The 16,586-nt window shown below is 41.8% G+C and overlaps 1 protein-coding gene across 2 annotated transcripts in view; it reads left to right on the top strand.

Moving 5' to 3' along the window:
* Positions 1-16,586, top strand: part of pou6f1 (POU class 6 homeobox 1) — a 44,015-nt gene that overhangs the window by 16,659 nt on the left and 10,770 nt on the right. For both annotated transcript variants that reach the window (XM_008103532.3, XM_008103533.3), the window contains 4 exons: positions 8,565-8,656; positions 9,870-10,074; positions 12,120-12,241; positions 15,572-15,797. In XM_008103532.3, the coding sequence (XP_008101739.2) occupies positions 8,565-8,656; positions 9,870-10,074; positions 12,120-12,241; positions 15,572-15,797 (645 nt within the window). The remainder of the gene's footprint in view (positions 1-8,564; positions 8,657-9,869; positions 10,075-12,119; positions 12,242-15,571; positions 15,798-16,586) is intronic.

Below are 16,586 nucleotides of genomic sequence, written 5' to 3'. Positions count from 1 at the left end.
TTTGGAACAAAAAAGTCCTCTTTTTCACATACAGTAGAGTCTCACTTATCCAACACTCACTTATCCAAAGTTCTGGATTATCCAATGCATTTTTGTAGTCAATGTTTTCAATACATCATGATATTTTGGTGCTAAATTTGTAAATACAGTAATTACTACATAGCATTACTGCATATTGAACTACTTTTTCTGCAAAATTTGTTGTCTAACATGATGTTTTGGTGCTTAATTTGTAAAATCATAACCTAATTTGATGTTTAATAAGCTTTTTCTTAATCCCTCCTTATTATCCAACATATTCACTTATCCAGCATTCTGCCGGCCCGTTTATGTTGGATAAATGAGACTCTACTGTATTACATCAGAAATAAATTATGATAAGCAGCTCCTTTATCAAACTGCTTTCAACTCCCGTGGCGAAGAAAAACTATTTTCAGCTCGGAGGAGCATTTCTGCTTAGGTACAGTTCCTGGCCTACAAAGTGCTTCAAGGCCAATTCTTGTGGGATCTAAACTAGAGATCTGGGACACTAGTTAAATCCTGACAGTTCTCTGATAATAAGTGAGGGCATCTCCACAGGCGCTGTGCTTCTTACCTGTGGTGTGTTCAAGATAAGATTCCCTCTGGAATGGTATCTGGGACAGTTACATTTCTGACTCATCGGCACTTGTAATTAAACTTGGTAATTATATTCACTCTGCAGTTCGGAGTGTTGCAAATTATCTTCTCCCTTTTCTTTTTCTCTTTTGCGCATTTCATTTCTTTGTCACCATCTGCTGTGGAATGGCTGTTTTCCTTGCAGTGCACACTTAACATTGCCATCTGGGCAATATTATTTGTCCCGTTAATTGCAAGAATGTGTGAAGAAGCAAAACGAAAATGCTACTACACGCCGGCAGCATGTCTGCTAAATGAGATCCAGCCCACTTGTGAGCCACCGAACATGCACAGAGCTTGACATTATGAAATGTCTATTTTAATAGCCTCTCTTGCTAATTGGTCTCTGCTCCGCATCAAAAAATAGCTCTCTGCTTGACTCTGTCCTATGGGGAGGGCCTGAAACTATCCAAGGCTTTTTGAAAGGGATAAATATCTGATGTGTGAGCATTCTTGTACTGTGGCTATCTTCAAGCTTCCATGATCACTTTCAAATTCAAGAGTTTCTGGTTCCAAAAATAGATCTTTGATTGGCTATATCACTACAGTGCTGTATAGAAAGAAACCTTCCTATGAAGCAGATGTTTCCCCCCCCCCAACCCCGCCCCCAAAACAAAACCCTGGCATGTACACAATCCTGGACCGCAAGAAGATCCAACCAGTCCATCCTCCAGGAAATAATGCCCTGCTGCTCACTGGAGCGCCTTCCTCCAGTGAGGCAAAGAGGAAGTATTTTGGCCACATCATGAGAAGACAGGAAAGCTTGGAGAAGATCATGATGCTGGGGAAAATGGAAGGAAAAAGGAAGAGAGGCCAACCAAGGGCAAAATGAATGGATGGTATCCTTGAAGTGACTGGCTTGACCTTGAAGGACCATGAGGTCACGAAGAGTCGGAAACGACTGAACAAATAAAGTAGAAGAAGTACACAATCTAGATTTAAACTGATCTGACAGCCACTTCCAGGATGATCCTATTGTGATGGCATGTTCGACCTTTGGGAAAACTATAGTGTCTGGCTTTCCTCGGGAGCTATCTGTATACCTTCTGTTAAGATCAAGACCCTTAACATACAGAGGCACTTTAGGCAAGATGAAAGTTAACCAAAACGAGTTTATTGAAAACAGGAAGAACAAAGGGCTAACTCCACTTGGGACTATTGTAAGATAGCTTAAAACAATACATTACGAAAGGAGATTTCGCTGGTTGCAGTAATCTCTCTGGAATCTTTGAAAGTCCTTTGCCTCTGATATAAAGTGATGGATTATAAGATGGTGCTTATAAGATGTCTTGGTCTTCTACTTCGTGAAACTTGGGCTGACCACAAGCTTCTGTTGTCTCTGGGACTGGTGTTATATGAATACTACTAAATGCAGATTTTAGTGACAAGGATGCCTGTTTGGATTGCTAGGGCCTAGGATTACCAGACAATCCTCAAGCCTCTAGTCTCTGAAGCTCTACTGCAGAAAGAAAGGGGCCTAGCAAGAAAGCTTTGAACAGGCAAATGGAACAGACCATAAGGCTGGCTTCTAGGGGGATTTCATGCTCCACCCCAAAACTAATACAAATTGAGGTATCTACACTATTTGGAAAACTTAAACAGAGGCAAAGGAGAGGAAAAGACAGAGCCAAGACTTCGCACATATTGTTTGGGGCAAGTGGGATATTTCTCCCAACCAACAAAGAAGGTGTCCCTCAACTTTCCCAAAAAAAAAGGAAATCAGGTAGTGAAATAGATTAATTTTTATTCTAGCTCAAATGGACCCTCAGCCCCCCCCCCCCTTTTTATCATGTCAGAAGTGAATTGAGACAAATTGCTTCTGGTGTGAGAGAATTGGCCATCTACAGAGACATTGCCCAGGGGACACCCGGATGTGTTACCATCCTGCTGGGAGGTTTCTCTTATGTCCCCACATGGGAAGCTAGAACTGACAGATAGGAGCTCATCCCGTCTTCCGAATTCAAACCTTCAACCTTTAAGTCAGCCGGCACAAGGGTTTAACCCAATGCGCCACTGCAGCCCCCGCAGGCCCCTTACACACTGCCATATAATCCAGATTATGAAAGCAGATATTCCACATTAACTGCTTTGAGCAGGATTATTTGACTCTACACTGCCATATAATCCAATTCGAAGCAGATAATTTGGATTATATGGCAGTGTAGAAGGGGCCTCGGTTTCTCCTGCAGTTTTTCCCCTCACTTTGCCCCATCGGTTTTGCTAAACCAGGGGTCCTCAAATGTTTTAAAGCAGAGGGCCGGTCCACTATCCTTCAAACTGTTGAGGGGCCAAATTATCATTTGTAAAAGAAATAATGAACAAATTCCTAGGCACACTGTACATGTCTTATTTGCAGTGCAAACAAAAAAAAATCGATGAAAGAGCAATACAATATTTAAAAATAAAAACAATTTTAACCAAGGTTGCAGGGTTGTTGTATGTCTTTTGGGCTGTGTGGCCATGTTCCAGAAGTATTCTCTCCTGACGTTTCGCCCACATCTATGGTAGGCATCCTCAGAGGTTGTGAGGTATGGAAAAACTAAGCAAGGAATGTTTATATATATCTGTGAGAAGTCCAGGGTGAGGGAAGAACTCTTGTCAGTTGGAGGCCAGCATAAATGTTCCAGTTAATCACCCTAATTTGCATTGAATTGCTACATCTACTAGCTACTTTCTGCCTGGGGGCAACATAAACCTATCAGGATTTCATTGGGAAGTGTGGGCCTGCTTCTGGCCAATGAGATAGTTAAGTTAATTGGGATTGTTGTTGTTTTGTGCTTTACAGTCATTTGAGACATTTCAGCCTAAGTCTAAAACTAAGGGTGGGGGCCAAGTAAACGACCTTGGATTGCTGCATCCGGCCCATGGGCCTTAGTTTGGGGACCCCAGTGCCAGACATTTCCTGTCACTAAGGTATTCCCTTTCTCAAGAAATTGTAGTTCTTTGCAGGGCTTTGGATCACTAACAGACTTCCTAGCACTCGCAGTAGACTACACTTCTTAATGTCCTGTCTTATACAGAGGATATTTGTGAGGCAAGAATAGTAATGAGTGGGAAGTGAACAACAGGTTCAGCATGCCCTTTAGTATCCACTGGAATTTGATACCAAAATCCATGGAGGCTAAAGTCCCACTGTGCAGTGGCAGAATAAAATGATGTCTCTTATATAAAACAAGTGCATATACCTGACATTGCCGAGCTTTGCTTTTTTTGTGGGTAGGCTTTGTTTTTTTGTTTGTTTTTTGTTTTTTGTTTTTTTAAGGGTGAACAGGCACCATTGCTAGGTCGATGTGGCACCTGCAGATGCAGGTGGGTTCGACACCTCCCTCAAGACTTTTGAGTGTTCTCCAGGCCTAGGCCTCTAAGGTCCATCATAAATACTGGTGACTGTTGTTCCAATCACAACAAGTACCCTTGCAGGGCCTTGCTTGCCTTCCTCCCATTGAGGCCTCATGGAGCTCGTCTGCACTACAAGCAAGGCTCCAAAAGAAGCCCAGTCCAACTGCAGCAGCTATACTGCTGCAGGGCCCATGCCGTTCCTGAAAGCTCTAGCCTTCAAGACAGCAGACACATGGCATAGGACTATCTGCAGCAGCCAATGTGCTTCACTCCCATGGCTATGAAAGGGGTGGATTTTTTTTTAGTAATGCCCAGTCAGTATTTTAAGTTGGATCATGAAAGATATGTGTACCAACTTTGGTACAGATCCATCAACCCATGTAAGAGTCTTTGTGGAACAAACTAACAAATTTTCAGCGAGAGAGAAAGAAGTGTCATGTTATCAAAGAGATTTCAATCGGGATGTTAGACGAAACACAGATTTCGTTTTTGCCCTTGTGAACTTAAGACACCGGTCTTTTCTCAAATGGTGTCGATTTGACATGTTCGTTCAGTGGCTTGGCATTTATGGCCTCCTTTGTACCTTCATGAACAAGAACCCTTTCTGCATGCATCAAGTACATCTGAATGTCATCCAGGGAAGCTGGCTAAGTGCATCACTAAGGCACTTCTTATAAAAAATGCATAAGATGCTTATAAAGGCAATTACCTTTACACAAGGCAGCGAAGGGACAGTACGTGACCCAGTGAGCTAATGAAAAACTTTGAAAGGAGACCGGTTCAGTCCTTTCTGCAAGTACACCAGAGGCATCTTTCCTTTCCAGACACATATGCGCCAAATGATGTGGTCCAAAAAACAATAAAAATGGCTTTAGAACAAAGTACTGAGAGCGGAAAATAGCCCACCCCATTGGGAACCAGAATCTTCCAGTAGCCAGGAATTGTCTCTTCTCTACCCTATGCTGTGTGCTCAATTATGACCTTGAAAATGACAAGCAAAGGGAATGAGCTAAGGCACAAAATGTCTGTTAATTAAAACAATGGACACAAAAAGAGTGTAAGATATTAAGCATATAATCGTACAATGATGTTATCTCACTTTAAAGCTTTTGTCCAATCACGCAAGACACTAACTTAGAAACGCCTCTGAGGGCATCTTTGCATTGTTTTACCTATCAAAATAAATGAAACTGTGTCATGGATTGTTCCATCTTTTGGCACCCACGAACTCTGTGTCTTTTGGTGTTTTTTCCCGTTTTTCCTTAGCATTTTTTTCTAATCTTTTCAAAATATTTTTTCTCTTAGATGAAGGAATGCCTAATTATTGCCAGCTTGGGTTTAAAACTGCATCTTTTAAAAGGTTGAGGTGACTATTTTTTGAGCAGCATCTTCTAGAATAACCTGGGCAATTGAACCAGCAAAACTTATAAGATGAACACAAACAGGGAGCTTATAAGGGCCACATATATGTGAGAGCAAAGCAAAAACTTACTAAAATTGTTGCTTTCGGGCCGGGCTTTAGCACAGCAGGTAAATCACCAAGCTACAATAAATCTTGCCAACTGGAAGGTTGAGAGTTCAAAGCCTGGGTCAGGGTGAGCTTCTGACCTTTAGCCCAGCTTCTGCCTACCTAGCAGTTTGAAAACAAATGTGAGTAGATAAATAGGAACCGCATTAAAGCAGGGCGGTATTTAGGCTTGGCGTTTGATCGGAAGAAAGGAGGACGTTTACGACAGGATCAGAATCCAAAACGATTTTGACAGATTAGAGAGATGGGCCGAAACTAACAAAATGAAGTTCAACAGTGACACTGCCATATAACCCAGTACAAAGCAGATAATGTGGGATTTTTTTCAGCTGTGTGGAAGGGGCCTCATTCAATAGTAAGGAATTAGTGGTAATGAAAATAATTTACTCTGATATGTTTTGGGAGAGAAATCGTGGTAAACACTGAACCCTCAAAAATTCTTGATGTGCCATCACATACCACTTCATTGTTTTTTCAGAAAGTAGATGAAGGAATAATAGGGAAGATCTTACCAGTGAGATCAAAGGAGCAGGAACTTTGCAATAAAATATAATGGCAAAATTCATGATTTTATAAGACCGTGTTTCTCAAATTCTGCTCCTCCAGGTGTTTTGGATTTCAGATCCAAGAAATCTCAGCCAGTTTGCCAGCTGTTAGCAATTGTGGGAGCTGAAGTCCAAAACATCTAGAGGAGCACAGTTTTAGAAACTCTGTTATAGAAAATCAGAGGTGAGCATAGTCAAACATATACCTTGGTTTTCAGAAAAGCTGGTTTTAAACAAGCTCAGGAAATGACAAGGTAGAATTCTATATCTAGATATAGTTATAGAAAATAGAGCTCCAAATGAGTGGGCATTTCCGAAGAAGGACTGAGTAAAGGCACAATCACCAGCTGTTCCAATGAGTTGGGGGAAAGGGAAACATCCAAAGAAGCTTTGTGTCAAGTAGCAAAGAGAGACAGGCAGATATATAGAGGTATGAGAAATTGAAAGATAGACAGAAAACTAGGGATAGATACAGATCGGTAACCCAAGCTTGTACAGACAATGTCTGGAAGATAGAGACCATGCTAAGGCTGGTAAGGGATGCCAAAAAGAACAAAAGAGGGGACTTTTCAGGTCTGTTGAAAAGGAAGAATAAAGAAATGATGGACCTACTGGTCAGTGGAATTATTAACAGATAACAAAATTAGGGAATGCTGTAGTCAGCTCCTCATATGACTCATACGCTTAGGAATTGCAGTTCAGGATTGATAAGGAGTTGATTAAGTTGATCATAAATAAATGCGTGTGTTTGGAGCCATCCCGGGGTATGGCCTAATCTTCAAAAAGAGTACTATGAAGATCTAAGAACTACAGATCAGTTTGACTCAGTATCAGGAAGACATGGAGATAAACAACTAAGTTATGAGTTGGTAGCAGCTGGTTGATGATTATTAGTAGAAAGCAGAGCTCTCAAGAATAAATGCCATCTGTCTAATCTTAATATCATTCTTTGATCGGGTTATTAGTTTATTGGATTGTGGGTACTATGGGTTTCAGCAAAGCCGTTGCCTGTGATATTCCTTGTGATATTCAAGTTGGCAAGATAAAATACCATCAGATTGATTCAGAGCTGGCTCAAAAGCTTGTCAGAGGTTCATTATCTCATTGAGAGGAATTTCAAGGAATATGTGTTTTATTCCAGAATGTTCTGTCGGTTTTGTCAATGAATTAGTTGGGCAAGGAGAGGGGGGCTTATTGAATTTGTGGAGGACACTCAACTGGGAGGGATAACAATCAGTAAAGTTGCCATCATCATCATCAAAATCTGTGGATATCCTCTGGAGGATGGTTCAGGAGCAGGCTATGTGAAAAGTTTCATGGGATTGTAAAAGATCATCAGTTTACCCTGATGATGGCTGCAAAACAAAAAAGTAATATAGTCCGTCTTCTGTCGCCATGAATTCTGTAGCCATGGATCCATGCCTTGAATTTTTTTTAAAATCCTGAAAGCTTGATTTTGCTATTTTATAGAAGGGACGGCATTATAAGTCTGGGATTAAATATCCAGTGATTCTAGTATTTATGAGGGGATTCTGGAATCAAACCCCAATGGATACCAAGGGTCCACATTATTTGCATTTTATGATATGTTCGTGGCAGGATTTGAGCTCAAGGCTTGTTTCCAGCACTGTTGTGCTGCATTTTCCAAAGAATTTAGACAGACTGGAACAAATTCACAAAATGACAGGGAAAGTTGTTGGTTCTGAAAGAGAAGTCATTTGAGGAGAGCAAAAAAAAAGTGGGCAAGGAATATTCAGTCTGGAGAGGGAGGATTTGGGGAGGACACCCTAAAATTACTTGAAGGACTGAGCCATGGGTGAGGGCAAAGACATCTGCTCTATTTTAGAAGGCAGGACTGGATCTAATAGAGCTACACTTGAATACTGAACACAAGGGATTGAAATGTGAATCGTATAATAGGATAGGACAGATGGCAATGGAGGATCTAGACATAGTGACATGGATAATTTGATGGAGGCTTAGTCTAATGAAGGAATTGCAGTATGTGGTTAAACTAGAAGCCAAGTCCTGTGCAGAACAGCTTAGGAAACTTGATATGTTTCGCCTGGAGAAGAGAAGGTTAACAAGTGGCACGATAGCCATGTTTAAATACATGAAAGGATGTCATATTGAAGGTGGAGCAAGCTCCAGAGACACAGAGCAATGGACTCAAATTGCAGGAAAAAAGAATCCACCTAAACATTAGGAAGTATGTTCTGATGGTCAGAGATATTCAAACAGTGGAATATGCTGTCTCAGAATCCAGTGAAGTCTCCTTCTCTTGGGGTTTTTAAACAGAGGCTGGATGGAGTGCTTTGATTGTGCAATTCCTGCATGGCAGGGGTTAGAATGGAGGGCACATGGGTCTCGTCCAACTCTATTATTCTGTATTTCTGTGATTCTAGATGTATCTAAAACTTCTCAGTGGGGAGCAACTAATGCTCCCATTTCATTAACTATTGCTCCAGTGACGTTTGCGTCTCTACCTCTTGCAGCATGTGATGTTGTGACCCCCATCTTCCAGCAACCAGTCATGGACACCGAAACTATACCCACACAAGAACCCTCCCTCACAGTTAATGAGCAGGTATGTGCCACTTCTGTCACACTGACATCCACATCATTCTGACATCCATGTCCCAGGGATAATAGGAGTGAGGGCTGCTGATGGCACAGTGGAGCCTTGGGTAGGGTTGCTAAAAGTGGATCACACTAGGAATGTTGTATGTGGGCACAAAGAGCTCGGTTAGGTGTTATGGGCCAAGCTTCACCTTTCTGTAGGAGATCCATTGTATCCTCCATCTCTCACTCTAGATATGTATGCATGTTTGAATACATGCACACATTACTGTTGTTGGTGTGTGTCTTCAAGCTGACTCTAACCTCAAGCAACCATATTGTACAGTTTTCACAGAAATATTTATTCCAAGATTTGCCTTTATTTGTTTATTTATTTAAAACATTTATATTCCGCCCTTCTCACCCCTGTGAGAACAGCTCCGTTAGGAACCTACCTGAGAAGTACAACCAGAGCCATTGTGACACAGTGCCTTCGGTTCCCAAATCTCCCAGGTGTTGCAGAAGGATACCATAGTCGATGGTATCGAACACTGCTGAGTGATCTAGAAGCATCAACAGGGGCATACTCGCCCGTCGGTGTTAAGATAGAAATCATCTACTAATCTCAACTCTGTAACCTGCTCTGAAGCCGGTTTGAAATGGGTCAAGGAACTGTGTGTCATCCAAGACTACCTAGAGCTGGAGTTGAATTGCCTTCTCAATCACCTTGCCCAAAAAAGGAAGGTTGGAGACTAGTCTGTAATCGTTAAGGTCCAGGGGATCCAAGGAGGGCTTTTTTGGCTGTGGTCTAACTACTGTTTATTTTAAGCAAATTGGAAGGTTCCCCACCCTGAGAGATACATTAATAATTTGTTGTATTTGAGATCTAATTGCATCTCCTCCCTGGATGACCAGCCAAATGGTGCAGGGATCAAGAAAGCAGGCTGTCTTCCTCATTTGCCCCAGCAGCTTGTCCACATTGAAACTGATCTGGTGTAATCCCATTCGCAGAGTTGTTGGACACCTCATTTATATAAGGCACACCATTTTACTACATCGTTGTGTATAATGGAACTTGAGCATCTGTGGATTATAGAACCAAACCTCAGAAGATACCAAACCCTAGTGGATACTCACCTACTGTCCATCAGTCCATGGTCCAGACACCATAGCTGATTCTCCCTGTTATTTTGTGTTGATTGTGTTTGCTACACTCTTAATTTTTTGCTATCTCTCCTCAGGTGATTGTGATGTCAGGTCATGAGACAATTAGGGTCCTGGAAGTGGGTGTGGATGCTCCACTGCCTACAGACGATGAAGGAAGAATTATGAAAACAACATCAGTAACTGGAGGAGAGGATAATAAAAGTTGCCCTCCAGAACCCAATGGTACAGGAAGGGAAGCGGCAGAGCAAAACTCAGAAAAAGTATGCGGGGAATCAGAGCGTAAGTAGCATATCCTTATTGTTCCATTTGTTTTGTTTTCTTCACTCATGCTCTTGACCCAAAAAAAAACCCACACTGGAAAATACAAAGTACAGTACAAGTAACAGACAACCTATAGCAGTGGTTCTCAACCTGTGGGTCTCCAGGTGTTTCAGCCTACAACTCCCAGAAATCTCAGCCAGTTTACCAATGGTTAGGATTTCTGGGAGTTGAAGGCCAAAACATCTGGGGACCCACAGGTTGAAAACCACTGACCTATAGTACACTAAGAGACAATAGACAGATAGATAGATAAATAGGTAGATATCTCTTCTCAATCAATCTATTTATCTAATCTCAGGAAAGGTCAACTAGAGAGTGGCCCATTAGCCTCTTGGATGTCCCCTTGCTGAAAAGGTGCGTTCTGTGTTTAGCAAAAACCTGTCTTCTCTTGAGATTAAGACAGATGAACCAGCGTGGTGTAGTGGTTGAGCAATGGATGACTATTTGGGAGACCAGGGTTCAAATCCCTGCTTAGCCATGGAAACCCAAGAGCGGTAACAAGTCACATTTGCTCAACCTCAGAAGAAGGCAAAACCAACCCCTTTCTAAACAAATTTTGCCATGAAAACCTTGTGATAGGTTCATTTCAGGGTTACCATAAAAGAAACTACTTGAAGTGGTAACAAGGATCCTCTAGTCTTCGGTCTGCTTTGGGAATCCCATTGCCTTAGAACCTTTACCACAGTCTTTGAAGACCACATCCTCACCAAATGATACTCAGTATGGATTTCCTCACATATGTCTGCCTGTCTCCTAGTCAGTATCTTTGCCCCTCTCATATCCACTACAGCAGTGTCAAACTTGTGGCTCTCTAAATATTTTGGAATTCAGCTCCCAGAATTCCTGGCTATTGGACAAGCTTGCTAGGACTCTTGGGAGTTGGAGGCCCAAACATCTGAAGGGCCACACATTTGACATCCCTGCGATAGAATGACAGAGGATGTTTCTCTACAAATGGCTTTTGGTGTACCAATAACCACACATGATGCTGTTCTTCCATCTTCCATTTTAATATATTTTTGGTAAAAAATGACAGAGGCAGGGAGCACTAGTGGGAAAATATGGCAAGATTACAAGTGGCTACAAAACCTATGACATTCTTGTCAGTGGCAGTTCATAAGCAAGTGGTCAAAGCAGAACAACCAGGGACATGTGCAGAAGGCTAGGAGGAAGAATCCAAGATTGGTGCCAAGAATTAGTCAAAAGGCTCCAACTGGAGAATAGCAGGGAGTTGTAAATGTATTATAAAAAGAAGTGGATGGGGATTGTTTCCGCCTGATCATTGGACTGCCTTATTAGGTAGATTCCATATGAACCAGAGCTGGGCACTTGGCCCTCCTAGATTGGAATTCCCAGCATTCTTTTTTATGGTCTATGCTGGCTAGGACTGAGAGGTGTTCAATATGGAGTAGACATGCTAGAGTGGCATTTCCAGGTGGCATTCTCTGCAACTTCACTCAGTTGTACAGGCTTGCTAATAATAATTAGGAAGATGACTCCTGCAAATTCTGTGGTCATGTGTTCTTTAGGACAAAACATACCGCATGAACAGGTAACATTTCAAATGGAGAGCTGTAAAAATAACACTATCTGATTTTATGAAATCTTGGGGAGGAGACGTACAGTCCTCCAGATACTATTGGGCTGTGACTAACTAGTATAGCTAATGGTTGAGCAGTATAGTTTAGCAACATCTGGAGAGTAACATATTTCTCACTCCTCTGCGAAACTGAGGAAAGTAAGCTAGATATTTCCCCAGAGCACTTTCAAGCCCTTTTCCAGTACAGAATAAGTGTTCTTCTCAGAAAAGGGGCTGGTTCCTATACACATTTTGCTCCCTGACATTATACTTTCATGGCTCTTCCTTCCAGGAAGGAATCGGCTATCAGAATGTACCTTTGAGTCATATATCTAGACTTCACTCAATTGGATTAATTTAATAGGACATTATGTGGATTTCATCTGGATAGGTAAACAATGTGACTTGTTTCTTCCTTCTCAAGGTGAAGTGAAAACATTGCCTGAAGTAGCACCTGCTCCTATCCCTGGCATGCTCCCCTTCAACCAAGTGACAAACCAGCAAACACAAACTTTAACTCCCGTCGCGGTGCAAGCCGCACCACAGGTAACTATCCTAAAGTTATCTGTTGGGTATGTGGGAGGTGTCTTATTGGTTGGTGAATTGAGGAAATAGTGCATTCAATTTCTGCAGTGGGATGGAAACATCCAGCAGTGCCTTTGGAGCAAGCAGAATTGCAAACAAGGGGCCTACTATCTTCGTGCTTGAGAACAGATACCCAAACCTGGATATATTTGTACTGCAGAATTAATGCAGTTTGACACTACTTTAATTGCCATGATTCTACTGTATGAAATCATGGAAACTGTACTTTGGTGAGGCACCAGAACTCTTGAGAAGGCTAAAGACCTTTTCAAACAACAAGATGCCTTGTTAGAGGTTCTCAACTATGTTCCCCTTTACAACTAACCATAATTTGCAGAAATCAAATACACTTTTCCAGTGCTCCTTATTGGGAATTTTTTTTTGTTTTTGTTTTTTTGGAGTGCTTTGGGATATTATCTATGCACCTCTGAGGGTACAGTTTATGTGCTGGGTCTGCTCTGTGTGTTAGCTATTCCATGGTAAGTAAAGCACTTACCATGGAATAACTTGCTAAGAAAATAAGAAACTTCAGCTCAGTTCATAAAACTTGACTGGGATTTATTATAAGAATAGAAGCTTCCTACACCTTTGCAATACACACCGTGATGTCGAATCCCAATCCTAGGAAAACGGAAGGAGATCCCGGGGCCTTTCTGCACCATCAGTGGATAAGTAAATATTGCTTGTTGATTTAGATGCACGCAACATGTCCTCAGAGTTGTTCTTGTGTTATGTCATGTGTTTTGTCATGTGTCTCCCAGCATTCCACCTGCATTATTTTCAACCTGGAGAGGGATAAAGTGTAATTGCTTCTATCAATTGGGTACTCATACCCTGCTGTGGAAAAATTCCAGAAATGCTTAAACCCACAATATAGAAGTAGTGGCAGTTAGTAGGTGTCTGCTTCTGAGATCTACTCTCATGTCTATTCAGTTTGTCAAGATAGCAGGGAGAACTGCCTGATTCTTGGTGCTGCTCACAGCTTAGAAACAAGAGGGATGCACCAATCCAATGTAATTTTAGAAAATTGTCATGGGATTGGATGGTCTCTTCTAGTTCTATAGAGAAATGTTCAATAGTGTCACTGAAATTTATTCCGTGAAAAAAATGGTGATATGGATGTAACATTTTACAATTGGAAATGTGCATCCAAACACAAACTATTGGTCAAGTCCTATCAGTCCTACTAAACATGCAATATTAGGAGTTCAGGAGTTTACAGTCAGCATCTAGAGCAATGGTTCCCAGCCTTTGGTCCTTCAGTTGTTTTGGACTTCAGCTCCCAGAAGTCCCAGCTGTTAGGTATTGTGAGAGCTGAAGTCCAAGTACCCGGAGGACCAAATGTTGGGAGCCACAGATCTAAAGAGACACATGTTCCCTGTCCCTGCTTTTCGGATACAGTTTGTCTTCCATATCCACTGATTATTTATCCATAAATTCAACCGTTCACATCTTAAAATATTTTTTTAATCCTAAAAATAATCTTGATTTTGTCATTTTAAAATAAGGGACATAATTTTACTATGCCATTGTTTTTAACGGGACTTGAGCATCCATGGAGGTTCCTGGAACCAAAATTCGACCCACTTTTCCCTACCTACTACAGAGGAAATGTAATTTTTAAAATAATTTCCAGATAAAAAAATATGTATGTAATTAGTTTGAAACATATTAAGTGACTTTTTTTTGAAGGATACAATTTGTTTTCTGCAACATCCTTCCATCTTCCCTTGTACCATCTCTTCCATTTCATGTACACAGCAAGATTAGATCAACCAGTGATTCTTAACCTGTGAGTCCCCAGGTGTTTTGGCCTACAACTCCCAGAAATCCCAGCCAGTTTACCAGCTGTTAGAATTTCTGTGAGTTGAAGACTAAAACATCTGGTGACCCACAGGCTGAGATAAACTAAAATGAAATATCCTACTTTTTGCATTGCATTGAGATGTGAGGAGGCCTCTTACACAGCATAATAAAATGCAACTAAGTAAACATTCATTTGATTCTGCAGAAAGGCCTTTAATAATTCTATGCCAGCATGAGAGAGATCACCCTGGTGTTAAGTCATTCTCTTCCTAACTCTGGAGCATCTAGTGCTTAGCATTCACAGTGCTGTTCCAATTTGTGGAAGCTGAAATCCACCATAGAATTGAAAGGTATTGGGAAGAAAAAGGTTCTCAGTCATGTGAGACATAATAGCTTGGTGTTAGGAGGGTTCTTTCCATGCATTTTTAAAGAACAGACAAGGGTTGAATCTACATTGTAGAATTAATTCAGTTTGATCCCACTTCAAACTGCCATGGGTAAATGCTATGGAGCCCTGGGAGTCGTAATATAGTAATGCACCAACTTCTTTGACAGAGAAGGCAAAAGACCTTACCAAATTACAGTTCTCGGCATTCCATAGCACTGAGGCAGAGTTGTTAAAGTGGTGTCAAAATGGATTTGTCCTACAGTGTAGATCAGACATGGTCAAACTTCAACCCTCCAGGTGTTTTGGATTTCAACTCCCACAATTCCTAACAGCCTACGGGCTGTTAGGAATTGTGGGAGTTGAAGTCCAAAATACCTGGAGGGCCTAAGTTTGCCCATGCCTGATGTAGATGCGCCCAAGATCTCCTTCCATGTTCCTGTCCTTCCCAGAACACTCTGTTCTGCAGTTTGCTTTTGCAAAGAACCACTACAAATAGGTAAATGAGCCTATCAGATTGTTGGGATAAACTTGGCCTGGGGAGAAGTACTTCAGTCTATCTCTTGCTATGGAGCAGGGAAATCTCCTACAGATCTCTGTTGGTAGCTAATCCAGCATGTTTCAAACACTTGTGTTGTACTGGAGAGAGATGAGTTGTTCTGTATGGAAACACTTATTTCTTCTCAATCACTTGGAGAGCAGTGAGAAGCAGCTCCATCAAGGAATTGTTACCTCTTGCACCAAGTACCACATCCCCCTGAAAATAATCAGGTGCAGATACACACTTAGACAACTAAGGCTCAGTGCTGAAGCTCAACTCTAGGTAGCCCAGAATGAATTTTCAGGGTTGTAAAAGATGCTTGGGCTTCACATTCAATGTTGACTTTGCAACCTGCCCCCACTTGAGTGTTACAGAGCTGGCCCTGCCCAGCTGCTGGCATGGGGCGCAAAGCCGCACACGGGCACAGCTCAGGCGGGCGCCTCCTGGCTGGGCTGGGCCTCCCGTGGGCTTGCTGACGTGACTGCTGCGCTGATGCTGTCTGCAGTGGCGTTGATCGTTTTCTTCCCTTTTCTTTTTTAAATCTCGTTTACTTTTGCAGGTCTTGACTCAGGAAAACTTAGCAACAGTTGTGACAGGCGTAATGGTTCCAGCAGGGGCAGTTACTCAACCTCTTCTTATCCCCATCAGTATTGCAGGTCAAGTGGCAAGTCAGCAGGGGCTGGCTGTGTGGACATTTCCTGCAGCAACGGTCGCTGCCCTCCCAGGATTGACGGCTGCCTCTCCTACTGGGGGAATTTTCAAATCACCTCTAGCCAATTTGCAAGGTAATCACTTCTTCCTAGAAGATCTCTCCTTTGGGGTGTTCTGTGATCTTCATGAAATGGGGCATCAGCTCAATAGCCTCATTGAAGGAGGAGTGCTGATTTAAAGGGCCCACTTGTGATGTCTTTATCTGCATGAATTAAGAGGGGAGAAAAAATTTGCACTGTATTCATACTACTGCTTTGGAAGGGGATTGGGCAACTTGATAGAGAATACTGCCTACCATGAAAATGACTGTGTAATAAACCAAATATCAGAGGCAGTATTGCACTTGTTACTAGTTGCTGGGAGTTGTGAGTGGGAGATTGCTGTTTTCCTCCTTGTGGACTTCCTAAAGCCATCCATTTGGTTACTGATACTACTTGCACTTTTGGACCAGTTCTTTTTGGAGCCAACCCAGTATATTTATTGTATGTGACCTCATTTGTTTTATGATTTGTTTTATTGTTGATTGACTTGTTTTATTGCTATGTTTTTATATTGTCTGATGTCTGGGCTTGGCCCCATGTAAGCCGCCCCGAGTCCCTTCGGGGAGATGGGGCAGGGTATAAAAATAAAATTATTATTATTATTATTATTATTATTATTATTATTATTATTATTATTACTGTGGGAAGATAATGTTGGGCTAAAGAAGACTCTCATGTTCTTATTGCTTGCATTCATTGACTTATGCATACTGTGAACGGGCAGTTTCCATTACAGCAGTGGTTCTCAACCTGTGGGTCTCCAGATGCTTTGGCCTTCAACTCCCAGATATCCTAACAGCTGGTAAACTGGCTGGGATTTCT

This window comes from Anolis carolinensis, unplaced genomic scaffold (assembly GCF_035594765.1).
Source record: "Anolis carolinensis isolate JA03-04 unplaced genomic scaffold, rAnoCar3.1.pri scaffold_20, whole genome shotgun sequence".
In the NCBI taxonomy this organism is placed as follows: Eukaryota; Metazoa; Chordata; class Lepidosauria; order Squamata; family Dactyloidae; genus Anolis; species Anolis carolinensis.
The sequence above is the reverse complement of the archived record's forward strand: the minus strand, read 5'-3'. Positions and strand labels throughout refer to the sequence as shown.